At 49.5% G+C, this 20,510-nt stretch overlaps 2 protein-coding genes across 5 annotated transcripts in view; both read right to left on the bottom strand.

Moving 5' to 3' along the window:
* Window positions 1-1,918: 1,918 nt before the first annotated feature.
* On the bottom strand, window positions 1,919-4,309 carry LOC149361229 (neprilysin-2-like). The gene has a single exon (XM_089568025.1). It carries the CDS (start codon window positions 4,307-4,309, stop codon window positions 1,919-1,921), a length of 2,391 nt encoding a protein of 796 aa, XP_089424151.1.
* An 11,785-nt stretch (window positions 4,310-16,094) lies between these two features.
* Window positions 16,095-20,510, bottom strand: part of LOC149361226 (uncharacterized) — a 196,506-nt gene continuing 192,090 nt past the window's right edge. For all 4 annotated transcript variants that reach the window (XM_089572636.1, XM_089572635.1, XM_089572638.1 and 1 more), the window contains one exon: window positions 16,095-19,127. The gene's annotated coding sequence lies outside the window, so the exon portion shown is untranslated. The remainder of the gene's footprint in view (window positions 19,128-20,510) is intronic.

Below are 20,510 nucleotides of genomic sequence, written 5' to 3'. Positions count from 1 at the left end.
ATTAGGAAATTAGTGATAACAAGTAAAGGGATTATCTGAATTCTGATTGTTAACTTTTCAACTTTACCAATAGGCGCCTTATTGCAATAACAGATTTGTAGCGGGCCGCTAGTAATGGTCATGTTAGATTCTTTGATTTATAAAACGATTACCCTCGCTGCTGTGGCTCAACAAATTGGGGCCGTACCTCGCGTCAATCTAAAGCCGCGCGTCTGCGGAGAGTGCAAAAACGACGTCCATCAAATCGCGTCACTATCTGGCACATGCACCACGTGATAATCTGCTGCGATTCTCTCCCTTTTTGCTGCTACGCTGCTCAGCGCGGACCGGACAGAAATTGTCACGTTGTACGTGCCCTACGAAGTGACGCGATTTGAGGGACTCGCTTTGCGCTGTCCACAGGAGCGCGGATTTCAAACAACTCGAGAAATGGCCCAAAAAGTTGGAGGACGCTTAAGCTTTGCCTTTTAGAGTGGAACGCGACAGCATGTTGCAGCGGTGTCAGGGAGTCCGCGGAACGCCATCGCCCGTTTGACGCGACGTCTAGCCCTTGGGACAAGTCGCTCGGAATCTCTAGGAGGCCTCTCAACAAACCCCATGCCATGAACACCAGCATAGCTTCCGCGCCTAACGAACGGGCAGCAAGCCGCAAGCTTCGTGGTGAACGCGCCTTGGACGTGCGCTGCGTTGTTCACTGCTCACCGCGTAATTCCTGCGTCCCCGCACGGCCCCACTGCGCCCGAACGAGACGAGCGGGAGGCGCTATTCGTGAGGCGGAGGCGCGCGACATTATCACTCCCTAAGAGGCGCTGCCATCGCGCGCTACCTGTTCGGGCTTAGGCGTACTACATTGCGAGGAGGGGGTTTCAGTGGGCACCGCCTGATTACTAATATACACCACAGTACATGTCCCTAAAACACCCCTTTAAGACAACAACGTATTCACCAGACGCGCCTTTGTTCCTTCCAAACCATCAAAAGGAAAAAAAAGAGCTGGCATGGCGGAGTGGTGAGCGTGCTCGTCTCGCACTCCGGAGGCCCTGGTTCGATTCCCCAACTCGACCAATTTCCAGCTCGGTTTTATTTACTAATGCTTCTGGGAGTTTTCGCTCACGGCCAACGCCGGCGACGATGACAGCGTCATTTCTGCGACACGGAGTCCTTAACGCTGTCGCGCTTACACGTGGAGTCAATGAGGTGAGGGTAATCGAGTTTTAGAAATTCTAAACACTTATACGGCTCTCGCTAAAGGCCGGATACAAATCTCTAATTGCAGCTAGGCGCTTATCGGTGAGATTTAAAAAGTTAAATATAGGTAATCAGTTTACTAGTTATTATGATTCACCTGGTTTTCTAACGTCCGACAATCCTTGTATTCCTTAGCCGCGGAAAGCGTCTTTACCTGAATAAAACCCATTTTTAATAATTAGTGGCGCTCTTCATCGCAACAAACAGTAAATGGGGCTCTATGTTGACTGCAAAAGGGGTGTGGGCGTCAGCAACAGATGCCATAATAAAAAAACAGGAGTCGAAATAATCACTAAACTGTCAACAACATTTGAAATTAAGGCGGCAGTGTTTAACTTATTGGCGAACATTATTTAAACCATGAGAGAAGCCAAGATTATTTAAGATATCAGTTTCATTGCGAATATTCGCGTGCTGCAACGTGCAAATTCAGATAAATTCCTGAGTACGACACAAATTGATCACGTGGGTCCATGCATAGTCACGTAATAAATTTTGTCCTACACCCATTTTATGCGTTCCGGGTACCCCTATACAGCAGCAGAGAGTCCATGTTATCGTCTGTCCACATCACACGTGGAACATCAGTCATTGCTATAATTTCTTATTCTAGATAAACGACAGGCCGGCACTGGTATATTGAATGTCAAGCGAGACGGCTGGTTTTTTTTTACTTCCACACGTTGCATCTTTTAGCCGGGCTCATGCGGGAGCCAGGTTTACACCCGAAGGCGTCCGCAAAAGCGGGCAAGTTCATAAGTGGCACGTTAACGCGCCACGGAGCAGGCGTAATGTGGAACTTCCGCTGCTGCTGCCACAGCTCGTCGTCCCTGAAGTCGCAGTGGGCAGTCGCGAAGTTGTAGAAATACATCTGGTCCGGCGTCAGTGAGTCGCGCGCATCCCGCATATCGCTGGGTGCAGTCACGTCTGCTCCAGTGTATCTTGTCGCCGCATCTCTGTACAGCCGGAACAAAGGGTATGCCATGGCATTGTCCAGAAAGTCCAGTTCCAGGGTTCTCATCCTAGCTCCTTCGACAAGGGACGGCTGGTGCTGGGATTCGATGCACGTGCTGATGTTTTCGTACGCCTCCAAGCTTCCTATGTTCCACCAGAGGCGGGAGCGAAGCTCGGCGTCCACCGAAGAGCCACTCCTGGCGAGCGCCTCTAAAAGACCGCGTATTATGTCAGCCGCCACTACACCGTACGTGACAGGGTGGATGAGGTTGCTGAGCTGACTAAGAAACGCCACCGTTGCGTGCGGAACCACCAAAAGGTTGCCGGTGTGCTGGAGCTCATAACCGGGTCGGAAAGTTGTAAGAGAGTATCGGTTATCGTATGCCCGCGACGCTTCGCTGCCCCAGACGTCCCAGTATGCCGCCGAAGCCACAGAGTACAGGTGGAAAGCTATGCGCGGGAGTGGATGCTCCACCCACATGTGGTCGGCGTGCTTCCCGCTGTCACTTGCCAATGAAGATGGGAGTGTCATATTGAGCTGCACTGAATTGCGCCGGTAGAGTTCGTACTCCACCAGGTTGCACTGGGCTCCGAACTCGAAGCGCATGGCACGCAGTTTTCGAGACGCCGTGTCCTTGTCGAAGGCGTCCAACCAGGAGCGGCCAGAATCGACCAAGCCGGCGACCAGATGCATGGATGCGTTGAACAACTGTCCCAATTGTATGTCCATGTGGCTTCTCGGTGTGGTGGCAAACTCCTTGCCCAGCGTAAGCTTGGCAACAATGCCAGTACCGTATCTAAACAATTTTTCCATTAGCGTCAGGCAAGCTGCCTGCCGCTCGCCGAGGTCTGGGACGTCGTAGTTGTGAGTGAACTGGAGCAAGTACTCCGCGTCCTGTCCCAGTGCAGGCGCGAGTTCGACTATGGCCTTGTAAGCCATGTAGTTCGTGACAATGGCATCCCAGGCACCTCCAAGCACGGAGCCTAAATTTCGGAGAAATATTGCGTCGCTCACAACGACCTTGGTGTCGTTTCCGATGCTTCCATTGGCATTCGCGAAGAGGAAGTTGAAGTAGGTTGGCCAGTCCCAGGTATCAGAGAAATATAGTTCGTCGAGCGACACGTACTTCTCTCGGGGAGGCATCATGAGCTCTTCATCCGAGGCCAGCATGAAGCTCTCCAATCTCTTTTCTAGCCGCATTATCTTTCTTGCCGCTGAACGGGTGTTCGCCATGGTGCAGAGACTAAGTGTCTTGGCCACGAAGTCAGCGTACATCGAATCGGCTGAATCGACAAAGTTTGTGAGAAAGCGCCGGTACAGCGTCTCCGGAGCCGACAGCACAATGTCGAAACCACCAGCTCCAGTCGATTCTCTTCGACGCAGTACCCTGACCCTGAACAACGGATGCAAGGACATATGTCTGTCTCCGGAGGCTACCACATGCGCCAGCTGTCCTCGAGCCAGTTCCTGTATAGGCAGTGCACCGGGCAGCCCGATCACCTCGAAGATGTCTCCGAGCTCAACCGAGATGTTCGCCCTGGGGCCCGTGTCATTGCGGCAGGCATCGTAGACCGACATCATCCGCGACAAGAAGTTGTCTCCAGTTGGCTCGCCCTTCAGCTGGACATAATAGAGGAAGAACTGGTCAATGTCCATCATCAGCTGCGTGGTGGCAAGTTGTGCGAACGGCCTGGTCGACGCGCTGCCCATTCGGAACCAGCGCTCGGTGTTGCAAGCGTGGGCGTAAAAGTCGTCGCACGGGTCCTTGGTCGCGTCGGCAGCTCGGAGGATGTAGTCCTTGTTCCACTGGCAAAGCTGCGACCGGCACACGTCCTCGGCCAAGATGGACTCGGCGAGCTGCACGCGTCTCTCAGGACCGCGCTGGTGGGTGCCCCGCGTGACGGGCTCAGCGTGCATCCTGGCAGTGTAGACCATGCCGCTGAGTCCGAGTAGCATGGCGCAACCGGCGGTGGACAGCAGCACGACGGCGAACGCGGGCACTCTGGCCACGGGGCTTGGTGCGTAGTCCGAGGCGCTGACCGGCCACGACAAGCGCGCCTCACCCAAGCCTCGCCGCCCCTGATGTCGTTCTTCGTGGCGGCGCATGCAGAAGGCCAGGGTAATGGAGGCTGGACAACAGACGGCGAAGGGCAGCCAAAGTGGCGAAGAAGGTGCGCACTAATAAGACCTCTGGCAATCAAAACCCTGCGGCAAGCTCAAAGTCTTCTTCTTCTTCACGTCAGTAGACATGGCACATACCCACGCGGGGGGATTGGCCAATGTACAGTCGTGAATGCCAAAAAAATATTTGTGTGAGAAAAAAAACTAAGTAGAATAGTAGAATGTCTAAGACTAGAAAAATATTTTAATTCTTGAAAATTAAAAAAATTAATCAAATTAGAAATGCCAGGAATAAAATAAAATACTTTTTGGACATCCGGTGGAGTTTTTATGGAGTTAACACGGTAAGCGACCAGTTGCAATAATGTAATTATGAAGGTAGCCGCAAATAGTGCTTAACGAGAATCCTGTGGCGCTCGCAACAAACGACAGAAGAACTGGTAGAGACAAAGGGAGTCCTAACCTCGAAAGAAGGACCTCCAAATACTATTTCTTCTGAAGTGCGAACCGCCAGCAAGAGAGGAGAAAATGGTCTATTGTTTCAACTTTTCCACATGAGTTACAAAGATTTCTCGTAGCGAACCCGCATTTGCGTAAGTACGAATTGAGGTGGGGGATTCTGCATCGCAAAAGCGTCGTGGACACTTCACGCAGCCTTGGCTCACACGATCGGACATTCCATGGGAACCTTAAATGTTGAAAACCCACTGTATTCAGCAACGGATCACCCAAGCTGGCTGATATGTGTTGGAACCGCTGGAAACGGGAAGTCTCGAACAGAGCGAGGTGAGGTACGGGATAGATTACAGGGGCAGTGAGAGCTAGCCTTGCCAAAAAATCAGCCACCTCGTTGAAATAGATACCCGAATTACCAGGTACCCAGACAAAGCGAACCACCCTCACTGTGCGCGGAACAATAAACCTAAGGGAACGATTCAATAGAGAGGAGCCGGAAGTTAGGGGAGAGACTAAAACTGAAAGGCAGTCTACAAGGATAAGCACCCGTGCTACGTGCTTCGGAATTTTGAGAAGAGCAAAACCAATAGACAAAAAAGAAAAAAAAATGCCGACGATTACGTTAATTCCTAATGCGAAATTTGAGCGCAGCTCATCAGCCGTTTTGAGCTTTTCTATAGATTGAGGCAAAGAATTCGAGCAACAAATGTATGTACAATTACAGAAACTTATTTTTCACGCATATTCCTTCTCCACTAACACTTCTTGATTGTCATGAAGGAAGCTTTGGGGACGGAGAAATAGATGGATATATGCTAGACCTGCTGCACCAATGCCTGGTTCTCAAAGACGAGGTCTGCACAAGTATTTCGCGAGGTTGTCACAGCTGTCGGAGCCGTTACGAGCGAGAGGAACAGGATGTTCTGCCGCGTAAATGGTAAGAAATTCCCGCTTTTATTATATCTACATTAAAGTCCCCACCCACCCTGCCACCCTGGCAGGTGGCAGGGTTTCTGGCACAAAGTTATCAATGCCAAAGCATGCAGCGCACATCTGTCACTACCGCCACGTAGCTTAAAGCACGATTAGGGTGTCCACTGTTCCAAAAGGGTAGTTATGCGCCTTCCCTCTGGTTCAGGTGTCCACCGAGATGTGTGGGACAGATACTGCGCATTTCTTTTCCACAAAAACCACTTTATAAATTTTACCCGCTGTTTTCCAGCCCCCTCACCCCCTCCCCTCTATTGGTTTCGCAGCTTTTGGAGACAGATACTTCCCTCAAAAAAATACCAAACAGACTTTGAAATTTCTAGAGTGTGCTTGGCAAAAGCCTTATGGTCAGCCCACTGCTGACCATTGCTATGATGTATCTCCCGGCACAGCTGGCGGCTGTCGGCGGTGTTATGCATGCGCTGTACGCCGATGACATCACCATCTGGGCCACTACGGGAAACATAGGAGAAATGGAGGAATGCCTGCAAGCAGCGGCGAGCATAGTTGACCACTATGCCACGTACTGCGGCCTCCAGTGCTCCCCGTCCAAGTCTGAATTTGTGCATATTCGATCTTATCCGAAATGCAAAATCTCCGTTCAGCTTTCTCTCGCAAGCGGCCCCATCTGTCAAGCGAAGGAGCTACGAATACTCGGTCTCTTCATTAATCAACATCGTAAGGCAGACACAACTCTTGCCAAACTCCGCAAAGTCGGCGACCAGGTGGGCCGAATGGTTCGCCGCGTTTCCAACAAGCGAGGAGGGTTGCGAAGTAAGGATGCGATGCGGCTCGCGCATGCCTTCGTAACAAGTCGAGTACTGTACTCGACTCCTTACCTCCGCTTACGGAAACATGACGAAGATCACTTGGAGATTGTACTCCGCAAAATTTTCAAGAGAGCCCTCGACCTCCCGATATCCACTTCCAACGCGCGACTCCTCGCATTGGGGGTGGTGAACACCTATCGAGAACTCCGCGAGGCGCATCTCATTAACCAATACACGCGTCTCGCCCAGACCGTGTCCGGTCGCTGCCCCTTGGACCGGTTACATATCAGACATGATCACCATTCGAGTGCCAGAACTGTGGAGAAGCGCCTTCTACGTTCGACCCCTTCCTACTAAGATGAACAAGGAGGACCATAATGGCCGGCGCCAGGCGCGGGGGCCAGACGCGGAATGCCCTGCACCGCCACTATGGCTCAAAGAAACACGTCTTCTACGTCGACATTGCAGGCCCCTACCGCTCCAGGGGGGAATGGTACACGGCTGCAGTCATACACGAGGGAAAACAGGTGGACGGCCTCTCGTTCAGAGCGCCCAACTCAACGCATGCGGAGGAGGTGGCGATCGCCCTCGCAGCCTCCCATCCCGACTCTAAATTCTTCCTCACAGACTCTCGCGGAGCCTGTCGTAACTTTGAGTTCGGTTGGATCACTCCACTCACTCACCAAATTTCACACCGCAGTACTCGCGACGGCGATCCAACTCATCGCTCAATCATATGGGTCCCCGGCCACCAAGGCATGCCAGGTAACGAAGCCGCCCATGAGGCAGCCCGCGCACTCACTCACCGGGCACCAGGCGTCCCTTGGGAGGAGCTTAACCCAGATCACAGCCCTCTCCTTTCTGTTAAAGAAATTACTGAGCACTATTGTGCCGATACCCGCCGCGGTGGCTCAGTGGTAAGGCGCTCGTCTACCGAGCCGGAGTACCCGGGTTCGAACCCGACCGCGGCGGCCGCGTTTCGATGGAGGCGAAACGCAGGCGCCCGTGTGCTGTGCGATGTCAGTGCACGTTAAAGATCCCCAGGTGGTCGAAATTATTCCGGAGACCTCCACTACGGCACCTCTTTCTTTCTTCTTTCACTCCCACCTTCCTCCCTTCCCTCACGGCGCGGTTCAGGTGTCCGCCGAGATATGTGAGACAGATACTGCGCCATTTCCTTTCCTCAAAAACCAATTTACCGAACACCGGCGATATCCAATTCCTATGAAAGGACTGGGTAAAGCTGGCGAACGAATTCTCCTCAGGCTCTTTACAAACACCCTCCTGTGCCCGGCGGTTCTCAAGCACTTTAATTCTTCTTTTGACGGCCGCTGCTCATTCTGTGGGGAGGTGGCTGACACCTTCCACATGGTTTGGGCATGCAGAAAAAATCCTTCTCTCCCCCCAATCACCCCTTCCCCTACCCGAGAGGACTGGGAGGCGGCCCTGCTCAGCTGCCAGGAACTATCGGCCAACAGGCCCTGGTTCGGCGGACTTGTGTAGCGGTCTCGACCAACGGCATCCCGGAATGAGGGACTCCGCCTAGTATTGTAAGGGGTGAGACCCATTAGGGGCCTCTCCCCGAGCACCTCTCTGTACATTACTTAATAAATGCTTTTCTCCTCCTCCTCCCCGAACTGCTTGGCGCGGAATCACTGGGCCGCTTCGGAGCCATGCGTCTCTCACTGGACTGCAACAAGACGTCTGGCGAAGGAGCGGCGGTGTAGCTGCCACCGCCGACGCGCGCGCGCTCGTTCTACTGCTACTGTGTGACGTCACGGTTGCTATTCACAGCTGCGCCCCCCACTGGCGCGCCGGTTGCTAAGGAGGGGAGGAGGTTGCGCTTTTACTTTCTCCTTTCCAAGCTCCTCCTCCATTGCTTTCGCAGCTTAAAGGGCGCTGGTTACAACGGACAACGGCGACGCCGCGAAACGCAGAAACGGGCGCCTATAAGAGCAGCACTCTAAAACTGTAAAGAATACAGGAGTATAATCAGGGATACAAACGGAATAGCTGAAAGCCGATCCTGCGAATATATTCCAATTGCCGCCTTCTCACAGCTTCCGGAGGCATCAGTGGAGAGAACAATATGATGACAAAAATTCTCTAAGTGTTCAGCAAGAAGCGCATTTAGGATATTTACGGGCATGAGCTTCGCATGGCGTAAAAAGATATGGTCGTGATAGAAGACGCGTCAGCCTGCGTGTCAGCAACTCGTTGCAAGGAGGTCAGATCGACCTGAGAAGGGGCTAACACAAAAACAGGTGTGGGTGGGACATAAAAATAGGAGTACACGGGGGGCCGGGTGAAAGGATCTTAGGATAATACGCACGGTGAGTAGTTGGAAGCGAGAATATAATCGGGGATACGGGATTCCAGATAAACGACAGCATTTGAAGCTGATTTTGGGAGCCCGTGGCATAGCCGTAGGTGTCACAAAATTCGACGCATTTTTTTAAATAAAGAAACAAAACAGCACCACGCGCACGGCATCTCGCCAGCGCGGCCGTAAAACGGGGGAAAGGGAACACCTTGGGGAGCGTCTAGCCTGTGTGCGTGGTTTCCCCCTCCACCACCGCTCACCGACACGGCGGGCGCATAGGGAATGAGTCATCCATGCGGCCGATTTCTCTCGAACGTACGAGTCGCTTCTACTGCTAACCGGAGGGGGGGGGGGAAAGGGGGTAGCCTTGCGTGCGCTAAGACATGTCCCCCTCCTCTGCACTCGGACGTCGGCGACGGCGCCATGCCAGAACTAGCCCGAACCTTCGAGAAGGGACCCCCGACCTCTGACCAATGAGGACGCGCCGCCGGCGCGAGAAAGGAAGGGGGACTGCACTGCCGACACTGTGTATGTGCGCGCCTACTTTGGCGCGTAGAACAAACAGACGCGGACCAAGCCTATAAAGAAGTGCGTTGACCGCTATCAGCTAGTCCGGACCGCCGTTTAAGCTTCGGAGAAGCGCGCCCGTTCGACTCCCGGGAAAATACCACTTGGCCAGCATCGGACCAACGAGGCAACGTTCCCCAGTCTGCGGGATGGCATCGTCGTGGACTTCTGGTCGTCGGACTGTCGCAGGGCCCGGTGAACAAATTGTGTTTTATTTGTTTACCTCTCTCTCGGCTAAGTGCACGGTAGGTGCAAATTCCTTTTGTATTATAGTCTCTATCGAGTTTAAGTTTGCACGAGTTGCATTGTTTGGTTAATCACTTTGTATGTGTTTGTACTAGTGATTGTGAAATCCTCTCTATCGTCTCAATGCTGTAAAAAGTTTGTTTTGTTTGTGAACCTTTGGCTCCGACCCATTCTCTGGCTTGCGACCGGCGAAAGCTGGGCACCAAACGACCAAAAACCTCTTGTCACTTGGTAGCTGGTCTCCGCTGAGCTTGCCACGCTGAGTCGAGGACATCTCCTTTGAGTCCGAGACCGCTGCCCCCACACGCTCTACAGGTGTCTGGGAGCTTCACGCTTAAAAGTGCGTCGAAGTTGGGTTTCAGTAGGGCACGCCTTTACAGTAAGGCTAAGGGTTGTAGCTTGTAGTATGCACTACCAGAGAACAGGACGCAACAGAACTCCAAAATTGGTCTCATATAAGCCTTATAAGGAAACAGTAAGGTGTCGCAATGCATGCCAAAGTGTTTATTCGCTACTCCTGTCAACCGGCCCACAGCACGTTCCCCTTTAATAATTTTATTCTTAATATGCTGGCGCCAATCCAAACTTGGGTCGTAATTAACACCTATAGGTTTTTCAAATGACTCCACCTGCGGAATTGGGGTGGAGTGGTAGACTAGCGAAATGTACGAAGGGGTGTCTGGGCGAAATACCAGCACGCCACACTTGCTGACATTAAGTGATGAATTAATTTGGTCCAACCAATCATCAAGAGCAGTCAGGTATACCTGCAAGGACTGATAAAGAGCATGAATATTCTTTGCTGAGGCGAAAAAACGCTATATCGTCTGCGTATACAAAAACTATAATGTCAGGATGAATGGGGATGTCCCGAACTAATATGTTAAAAAGCAGCGGTGACAAAAAAAATCCTTGCGGCACACCTCTGGATCGAACATAGGTATTAGAACAGAAAGATCCGTCTGTACAGAAGAACAATCTGTCTTTTAAAAATTCCAAAATCCAGGCATAAATGTAGTGCGGTGGCTGTAGCTGTGCAAGTTTGTTAAGAAGGACCGTGTGCTCCCCGCTGTCATAGGCCTTAGCAGCATCAAGTGTCACCAAGGCCGAAACTTCCCTCTTGCGCCTTGAAAGTCTGATTCGGCTTCCTAGATCCGCATGCGCGACCATATATGGAACAACCGCGATGAAAGCCAATCTGTGCAGAGCTGAGGCCATTTATGGTATTAACATGCTTTGTGAGGCGACTGCGTATTACTCTTTCGATCAACTTGACTAAATTTGAGGTTAAAGCAATTGGCCGTATATTGTAAATTGAAATCCATTCTCTGCATTCTTCAAAAGCAATATTATTTTCGCAATCTTCCAACTGTGAGGAATCCATGTTTTTTTTCCAATAACGCGTTTACGATATCCAGAAGGTGAGTGGTGAAGTCTTGCGCTAAAATCTTCAACATACCCACAGTAACCCCGTCAGATCCCGGGGCGGCAGACTGCATTGGCAGGAGCTCCGACAAATCGGCCTCCGGATAGTCCGAGTGGGGGCGAATGGGTGTAAAAGTTCATTTTCTGCGTCTGGAAACGCACAGCCAGCCCCTGAGCGATACGTTCAAGGTTTTGCTTAGCCTCCTGAGGGGACAAGACTATTGAAGCCAGAGAGTTCTTATTGTGCGCCATGAATCTATAAAGTCACGAGCATCGTGTTCTCAAACTTGTCGCTCTGCATTGGGGCGCCAGCTGACGAAGAACTCCTAATGTCGAGACCGGGCCCGTGCGCTGGTTTCATAACCCGGGTCGTCACATACCTTGATGATAATGTTGATTCTCCTGATATAGCACAAAAGCCGTAAGTACTGAAAGCCTCACCTTGTCTCTGAAGCTCGGTTAAGCAGGAAAAAAAGAACTTGTTTTCATTTCAAACCTACTCACACAAGGCATGAAGAAACAGGCGCTTCTAGGCGCATATGCGCGTATGGACTGTAGCCGAGCTACCGGGCTGCAACCAGATCAACACACAAAGTAGCCCCTCGCTGAGACTTTTGCCACGTTTAAGCGGCTCGTGGCACATTCGTTCGAGCCGGCGGCGGGTGCACACGCCGGCGGCAGGCATCGGTCCCAACAGGCCCTCTGTTATCCTTGGACGGTCGTCGACAATTCGATGTGCCTCAGTTTCTGTGGTCCTACAGCAGATCTCCTTCTGCACCCCAACACAGCAGTGGTTTGGTCAGTAGACTCTCTACGCCATAGGTGACACTGAAACCATAGATGACATCATTGCTGGCATCAGCGCGTGTAGTGCCCGCTCCTCGAACTCTTCTCACCTGACCTCCAGCCGCATGGTGACTCCTGCACGCACATCGTGTGCCTGCCTCTTTCGCTTCTGTTGTTGTTGTAGCCTACGACAGAATGGCACATACCCACTCTGGGGGATCGGCCAAGAATCGGGTGGTAAAGGTTGGTAGTCACCTGTACGTAGTAAAGGCAAAAGGAAAGCATGCGGGAGAGGAACACCGGGGGAGTCTACCACAAGAAGGGCACGGAGAGGATGAAACAATAAAAATTAAAAAAAAACAAATAATAATAATTAATAATAATAATCATAAATATATATATATATATGTATAAAGGAGTTTGGATTGGAGAGAGAGTGAAAGAGAAGAGAGGTTTGTTTGTGGAGGAGAGAATAACTCCTCCACATCCCTCCCTTACCCACTCCCAACAGGTCCTCTGAAGACGCCTCCAGACCCGCTCTTTCTCATCCCCTCAGCTGCTATCTCACTACTGTGGCAACTTCCCTGCATGCACCCGGTGCGGCGACCCTCACGCCACACTCTCCCACGTCCTTTTCGGCTGCCCTACTGATCCTCCCCCGCAGGGACAGCCCGTGTTATCAAGTTAGGAGGACTGGGAGGTTGTGCTCGTCTCCGGACCCGCCATCGCAGCTTGCTGCGGTGCTTCGGGGTGCCGACGTCATGAACAAACACCATATGAACGTTCAGACGTAGAGGGGGACCGTGCGGTGGTCCAGGGACCCAAGGGGGGTCTAAGCACACTTGCCATAATGAAGTTTTTCTCTCTCTTTTATCCCTTCCCTTATGGTGCGGTTCGGGTAAAATATATTTCGCCAAATATTTTCCTTAAGAAAACCAAATATAAATTTTTAACGTGACAGCATTTTAGGTTATCCTCTTGCGAAAACCACCCGGTTTCTTTGTAACAAAATTCCCTGATAGGTCAGTGGGGAGACGACGTCATCAGGGTCACATGAACTCACAGGAACAATACTTAGCACCGCCAAATTTAGAAGTTCAGAAAAGGTACAAAAATTTTGCAGTAGGCGGGGAGCAGACAATTTTAAATTCCAATGGATCTCGAAAATTTTCCATTTGGCTCACCCTCAAGATCATCCCCAAACTATCGCAGTCGGCCCGTCCTAAAACTTTGGCACTCAATTTGTCAACCCCCAGTATATCAGAGTTGACCTAAAATAAAAATTGGTTTTTGAGGAAAGGAAGTATCTGTCACATTTTGGCGAGCCATGCAAATGGAAGTGCTGTAGTGGAGGGCTCCAGAATAATTTCGACCACCTGGCGATCTTTAACCTGCACTGACATCACACAGGACAAGGGGCCTTTAGCGTTCCGCCTCCATCGAAGCGTGGCTGCCGCCATCAGGTTCGAACCCAGGAACTCCAGCTCAGTAGATGAGCACCCTAACCACTGAGCCACCGCGTGGCGGGTAGAGTTGACCTACCTCCATAAAATTTTGCAGTAGGCCCACCGTCAAAATTTGGGAATCATACCACCTACACCTCTTTCCCCATTTAGACCACCTACGAAATTTGGCAGCTGGACCACCCCAAAATTTCACTTAGCTCACCCTCAAAATCTGGCACTTGGCCCCTCCCCCAAATTTCGGTGTTGGTCCAGCTACAAAAAAATTGGTAGTTTGCCCACCCAAAAACTTGGCACTTCACCCACCCCAAAAAGGTGCTGGTAGGCCCACCCACATTGAATGGATTTGCAATTTTGGTATGAAAAAGTAGCACGATGTAAAAATGGTGGGAAATAATGGCTTCAAGCGGTTTTTATTGGCAAACCTTGGTATAAGTGGGGAGATGAGCATCCATTTGCTAGGAGTTCATGGATAGGGAGGCTGCATGTCAGGGTCTTTCTTAAGTGATTCTTCGTGTCTGTGCCTGCATGAAATAGTGATAGTGAAGATTGCAAAATATATTAGCAGAAGAGAGATCAGAATCACTACATGGCAGTGCGGTTCAGATCTCCACCTGCAAAGTGAGCCAGTTATAAGCCTTTCCTTTCCACAAAGCCAAGGGATGGATTAGACTGAATAATACCCGTCACATAGCCAGTTTCAATGGCCATCGAGTCGAGAGCCTTGAGATTGTCAATTGCTATCGAACTCGAGTTATACTGATCAATTCGCGCTACAAGGAACATACACAAGAAAACACAAACGGATGAAGCGCGTAAAGTGCGCTTGTGTTTTCGTGTGCACGTCCCTTGTAGCGCGACTTGATCAGTATGAAGCACCAACTAGCCCCCGCTCTTGCATTGTTCAAAAGAGTTGTCTCTGTGTTGCACGGCAGATTTTAATGTCCATTGAAACGGTCCTTGTGTCTCACACCAGGCTTGCGTTTTGCCACAATTGCTACTTTCGGTTTGCGCAAATAACAAACATTTTTACAAATAAAATCTAAATATGGAAATACACTTTTTTGTAGTCATGGGACATTTTTAATTATTATTAAAGGCCAGTCATGGAAGACACTGTCCTTTGTATACTTTGCCGTCAGTTTCTTAATGCTCTGGCAACAGAGACACCGCTGACGTTTCAGTCTCCTGCAATGAATAATATAAAATTAATGCGCTCTAAACCTGAAAAATTAATGTACAGACTAATATATCACTGCTTGCATTAAAGTTTGAGAATAATGTTTGTTCATGCTTTTGTAGTGTGAACGCATCGTGGCTCAGTGTGTGTATTGGCAGCGCTTGAAGCAAAGCTAGCAACCCTGGGCAACGCTCAAAGGCCCTCGAAATCTCGAGAGAGACTTCCGTCCTGCTCCGTTGACTCAATACACTATTGACTCGATGGAACTGCCTGTGTAGCAGCGTTCAATGGCCTCTGAGTCGATAGACTATCAGTTCGAGGGCCTCAGAAACGCCCGTGTGACAGGGGTACGACTGGGGACAAGACTTATTTGCTTTGTGCAAGCAGGCTCTGCTTTTCAGAAATCAACGGCAGCTATCACTAAGCAGCCTGTTTTTTGTTGAACTCCACTTGGGTCATCTAATCAACTCTGGGCTTCAAGAATCAAGCTATCAAAAATTAAAAACTGCTCAGAGAATCACCGTACAGCCCTGGAATGAAAATGTGAGTGGCAGATGCCTCCTGCGCCCCTGACACTGCCCACAGATACTTCTCAAGACAACACTCTTAAAGGGATACTGAACCAAACTTTTGGAGCTGCTCTTTTGCACGTAAACAAGAGCTTGACTGCTAAAATTGATAAATATGACAAGCATTTTAGCGAAAAAGGCGGACAACACGCTTTTTTTTCGCAATTTATTGCCGTATCGTTGCACCTGGTGGCCGCCTGTGGAAGCTGCGACTAGACGTCATAACACCCGCGCGCCCACCGTTCCCGCAGAAGCACGATTGCCATCGCTACTCGCGGCTTTTCCATGTCTGTCGTCTGCTCACGGCATACACAGATATGTCAGAATGTTAATCGATGCTGTCTACATACCATAACCGTATGCACGCTTACGTCCGCTAAATGCAGCTACTTTTTCCGGATCTTGTGCCATTTCTAGCATTCTCGCTTTTAAAACAGAAGCGCGACGATGTTCAGACTAGTGGCGCCATCTGGAGGTTAGGAGGGGAAGCATTGTTGTCAACAAACCGACACCCCTTTTAGCCTAAAGGGGGCAGAATCGTCCCTCTAAATAAAAAAATAAAGCAAATTTATTACTCGTAAGTTTTCTTATGTGCAACAGGAGATGAAGCGAAAGACCGGTGGCCCATTTATGGCCAGTGAACGCGCTGAAGAAGCAAGTAACAACGACGCAACCAGTCCGAAGCGAGGTTTCATGCATCGAAGGGCGCCGCCATATTTGTCGCCGCGGGAGGGTGCCATGACATCACGCTTTCCACCTTGCGCCGAGCGGGAGGGCTTGGCGCGCGCTCATGAAACATCGAAAATAAAACCATCCCCTGAAATATATGCGCAGTGACGACTAGATTTCGGTGTAATCACATTCCGAGAATCTATATTCAGCCTTTTTGTTCAATTTTCAGATTTTGCTTCAGTATCCCTTTAACTGCTTATGCTCACGCAGTGGATGCTCACGATTAATGCAGCCGGGGACGGGAAAATAGGCAAGACACAGTGGGTGATTTGTCATATTTATTTACAAGAACCAGAGCTCAGCTTCAACATGCAGCCTCATACTTTGGCACTAATTAAAAAAAAAAGAAGCCTAACTGCTTCAACGTCAATTTCATCCATTAAGCACACATTTGAAATAATACAGTTGGCCCAGATGAGGCGGCGAGGGCATTCCACCTGCAGGGCTTTTGTGCTGCAGCAGCTGCAAACAGTGGGAGACAACCAACAGCAGCCGCCCCCCCCCCCATCATCAACCACACACTCACACGGTCGGGTAGGCCTTCACTACTAACGCTGCACGAAAAGGGTCTAGGTGGCGCCTGTTGCCATCTGTTATGCTGTGCGTTCAGCTTGCGCAGGCGGTCACGTCTTGCACTGGAACGCTGACAGTGCTGCTGAAGCAGCTAGCCATGAGTGAAGCCATGACCTTGAGTGCCCTCACTCCCTACTTGCTTGTGGTTCATTAAAGAAATCTCTCATCTCTCTAGCGCAATACCAGCATTTGTGAGCAAAGTTTAGTCTCATATACAGGTAGCCATGCGCAACACAGGACAGCGGCTATAGCAACAGTCCTGTGGGTTCTTTGGTATAGTTGGAGGAGGACGGTAAAGCCCAGCCGAGACCAAATGGCCAAAGGAGTCCAGCATTTCAAGACACCCAAGTGAAGAGGGTTCCACTGCAGACTGTCTTAGGAATGCCGGATGTACAAAATACCTTCCTTTTTTTGTCTGCCAACTAGTACTGAAGTCCTAGTGGGCTGCCCCAACATCAGCTATGCAAACAGCTTCACAAGAGGAGTGCCAAGCCATGTTTGTGGCTCATCCACTTGCTTAAAGCAACAGCCTTGCATTTTTCCTCCTCAATCTTTCTTTGGCAAGCGGGCCTAATAATGTGCGAATGACGTCACCGACCTGAGTACCACATGTTTGCCACAGCACGGGTTCAGAGGCGATTTACATTAACGATGCATAAACATCGCACTACTATAGGGCATTTTACTGCTCCCATTTTCTCATCATGTTTAGGAAAATACTTAATCCAGTTATTCATAATTAATTTGTACGCAAAAAAAACTTCCCTAAAAGCACTAAAGTGTCCAGAAAGCATCAGGAGATGCTGACAACCCTGAACGTACTAGAACTCGGAAAGTCTTTACAGATAGTCCATGCGCTGTGGAGTATACAGAGTAACCAGAGGTGGGAAAGAGTCCCATGAACGAAGGACATCATGAAATGGGGACGTGATCACCCGCAAGGCCAATCATTTTGGGCCCAAAAAATGATGTAAGTACAACTGCGAGGACATGACGCAGTTGCCACAAGGGAAAACAATTATTCACTTATTCAAGTCACTGCAACAATCAACTTTGCTTGCTTGGGTTGTTTCGACTCCAGAGTGACGCTCACACGACACGAAAAGCCAAGAATAAAAAAAAATGCTGCAGGAGCCAAGTCACTAGTCTTTATACATCTTTTGAAAAAAATCATAAAAATGGCGGACACATCACAATCAACTGTCGCAAAGTCGCGTCACACTTGTCAATACGGGCACGCACCTCGAAAGGAATGTGCCCGACGAAAATGGCAGTTCCAACGACATAACGGGAGGGAAACGTGACCACACAACAAACGATCGAAGACGCACGCAACAGCTACTAAATGCCAGTCCTCTTTATAAAACACTAACACGACAGTTGCCAGTCAGAGCTCTCCTTCCAGATCATCAAACAGCAGTGTCAGCTGCTCCCCGATTCTCAAGGCATGAAACTTGAATGGTCGCATTAGTGGCACGGCTGGAGAGGTACAAGTCATCGACTCTAGCAACAGCTGCTCACTACACTAAGGTCTGCACAGGCTAAATGAAAACGAAAGAGGAATGGCACAGAAGGATGACAGCAACAGATATTGAAGCTGCGGCCTAGAAGCGCAAAGACTGCATCGTATCAACAAGGGGGGCGAATTCCGCAAGACGAGAGCCACTGCATTTAGTGAACTGGAAGAGGAGCTGAGCATGGCGACAACCCCAAACAGACAAATCCTGAACAGCACATTCAAACCGCAACCAACATGTCACTTTGCCGCACATTTGTTCAGAGCATGCTCAGATGTTTACAGTTTGTTTCGCATCACTACTGCACAGACCACAAAAGCAAACGCACATGCAACACTGTGTTGGCCACACCACTTGTGACCCTCCACAGCAGGAAGTAGTCCTCAATTTTGTGCACACTCATGCATGCGGCGTGACATGCCATGCCCCATGCAGGTGGGAAGGTCAAAACATGGAGACAAGGCGACAGAGATGGGAAGATGAAATACACGAGCTAGAACTGAAAATTGGACTAAGTATCTCCAAAAAGAGAGACGAGGGAGCCTCGAGAACACAGCAGTGGTGCTTGGTTCCGTAAGAGTGTGTGCGGAATGTAGTGGGAAGAGTTGTAAAGCAATAAATTAGGACCTCTTGGACTGCTTCGCCTCGTGTTATCCCCTTTGCGAGCACACATTTGCTTTCACTACATTAGCCCGCGTTTGCCTTTAGACCGACACATGCAAACATGGTTGTCGAACACAGAGATTCATTCGTAAATAAGCGCATCTTTGTGCATACATAGATACACCTAAGAAGTTGGGCTGCATCGAAAATGAAGCAGCCAAAGATTAGGAAAAGCAATACTTTTTCACGGAACTACATGAAAGAGTGGTGTATTTAAAACTGCAGCTAAGCAAGACAAGATGCAAAACACGCATTTACATGTCAAGCATTGAAGGAAATAAAAAAAAAGCATAGAAAGCTGTGGTGTTACCAGCTCGCTTGTGCAACCACACTTGAATAACTGTTGATCAGTCAGTGGCACAAAAGAGACAATGTGGGCGGCAGTTCTCAGCAGCAGTCAGGGTGCACTGCTGCAGAGCTGGATGCTTATGCGCGGACACGGTTTCAGCGCAAGTGCCCAGCAGTCTGAGGTGCACTGCAGGCAGCCGCGCTGAAGTTTGGCTGGAACAAGACAGCTGCCCCTTGGCTCACGGAACGCATGACCTGCACAAAATGAACAATGCACTCGGCTCAAGGAACAGTGCACGGCACGGCATGTAGAAAAAGAAGACATGTAAAGAGACACCAAGGAAAAAAGGCCGCCACCCTCTGGAAGATGTAGTGAAGTAACGTGCCTTAGCAGTTTGGTTTACTAGAATTCACCATATACTGAATCGCAACGTCATCATTAGCACGCGGCAGGGGGTTGTTTCTACAATGCTACAGCAGATGACACTACAAGTCTCAATGCGAGATGTGCTGTTTTCTAGTTCCTGCAACAGATGGCGCTGTGATCTCGGGGTGGTAGCAGACCCCACAAAATCTCGAAACTTGATGAGCAAGAGCTAACGCTCTTAAAATTAAAGTCTGTCGATATAAACAGATTCACCATCATCCCCACTATCAGCCCACCAAGTCCATCGCAGGACAAAGGCCTCTACCACGTCTCTCCAATCAACCTTGTTCTGTGCCAGCAGCGGCCATCTGCAAACTTATTAAAGGACTACAGACACCTAATTTCATTTTTATTCCATGTTTCCTTCTTTAAAATGATGCGACATTAGAATACATAGATCACCGCTTGGTTTTCATGTAAGAGAGATAAATAATTTGTAACTGAATTTCTTCTCATCCTGTTTCGGTTTTATCAACCAAACGATGGCTGTGATGTGCAGTTGAACTTTAGGCCATGTGAGGAACAAGAAAACTATAAAGGCTGATATAGTTTTAACTAACTACAGCATATAAACCAGCGTGCTAGAATTACATCAAATGATGTATCAGCACTTATATTGCCATTTTTTTTGTGTGTATCAGTCCAACAACATGTCGCAGCCATTGCTCTGTTGATGAAACTGAAACAGCATCAAGAAGAAATTCCATTATAAATTATTCAGCGGTCGTAGGCAAATACCACGGGGTGCCCCACCTGAGTTTTTGCCGCCCCGTGCTATGCTTGCCTACTCTTGGTATCCAGTCCGTTGCCCTTAACAACCATTGGTTGTCTTCTCTTGCCTTGCCCAAGCCCATTTCTTCTTGATTTCGAAAAAAAAATCAAGAAGTGGGCTTACCATCGTTACACCTATTATTTTCTATAGCTCGCTGCATTTTCTCTTTAAAGAGACACTGAGGATGAACTCCCTCTGATTACTGCTGCCAATAAAAACTGAGTCTCTGGCTTCTTCGGTGTACGCTGATGTTTATCCAGCTGCAAAAGATGCATCTATGGATGAGAATATTCAAGTTAAAAATCTTTCCGACACTTGTCCACTCAAATTCATGATGGCCTTATGGAAAACAGTGGGCTCCCACTGTTTTCAGGCAAGTGGTGGTGCAGATTAGCCTCGGTGTTCTGTACCCGAAAATCGGTGTTGGTACACACATTTC

Source organism: Amblyomma mixtum, chromosome 2, assembly GCF_055824585.1.
Source record: "Amblyomma mixtum isolate Tamu chromosome 2, ASM5582458v1, whole genome shotgun sequence".
NCBI classification, from domain to species: Eukaryota; Metazoa; Arthropoda; class Arachnida; order Ixodida; family Ixodidae; genus Amblyomma; species Amblyomma mixtum.
This window is presented reverse-complemented; position numbering and strand designations above follow the sequence as displayed.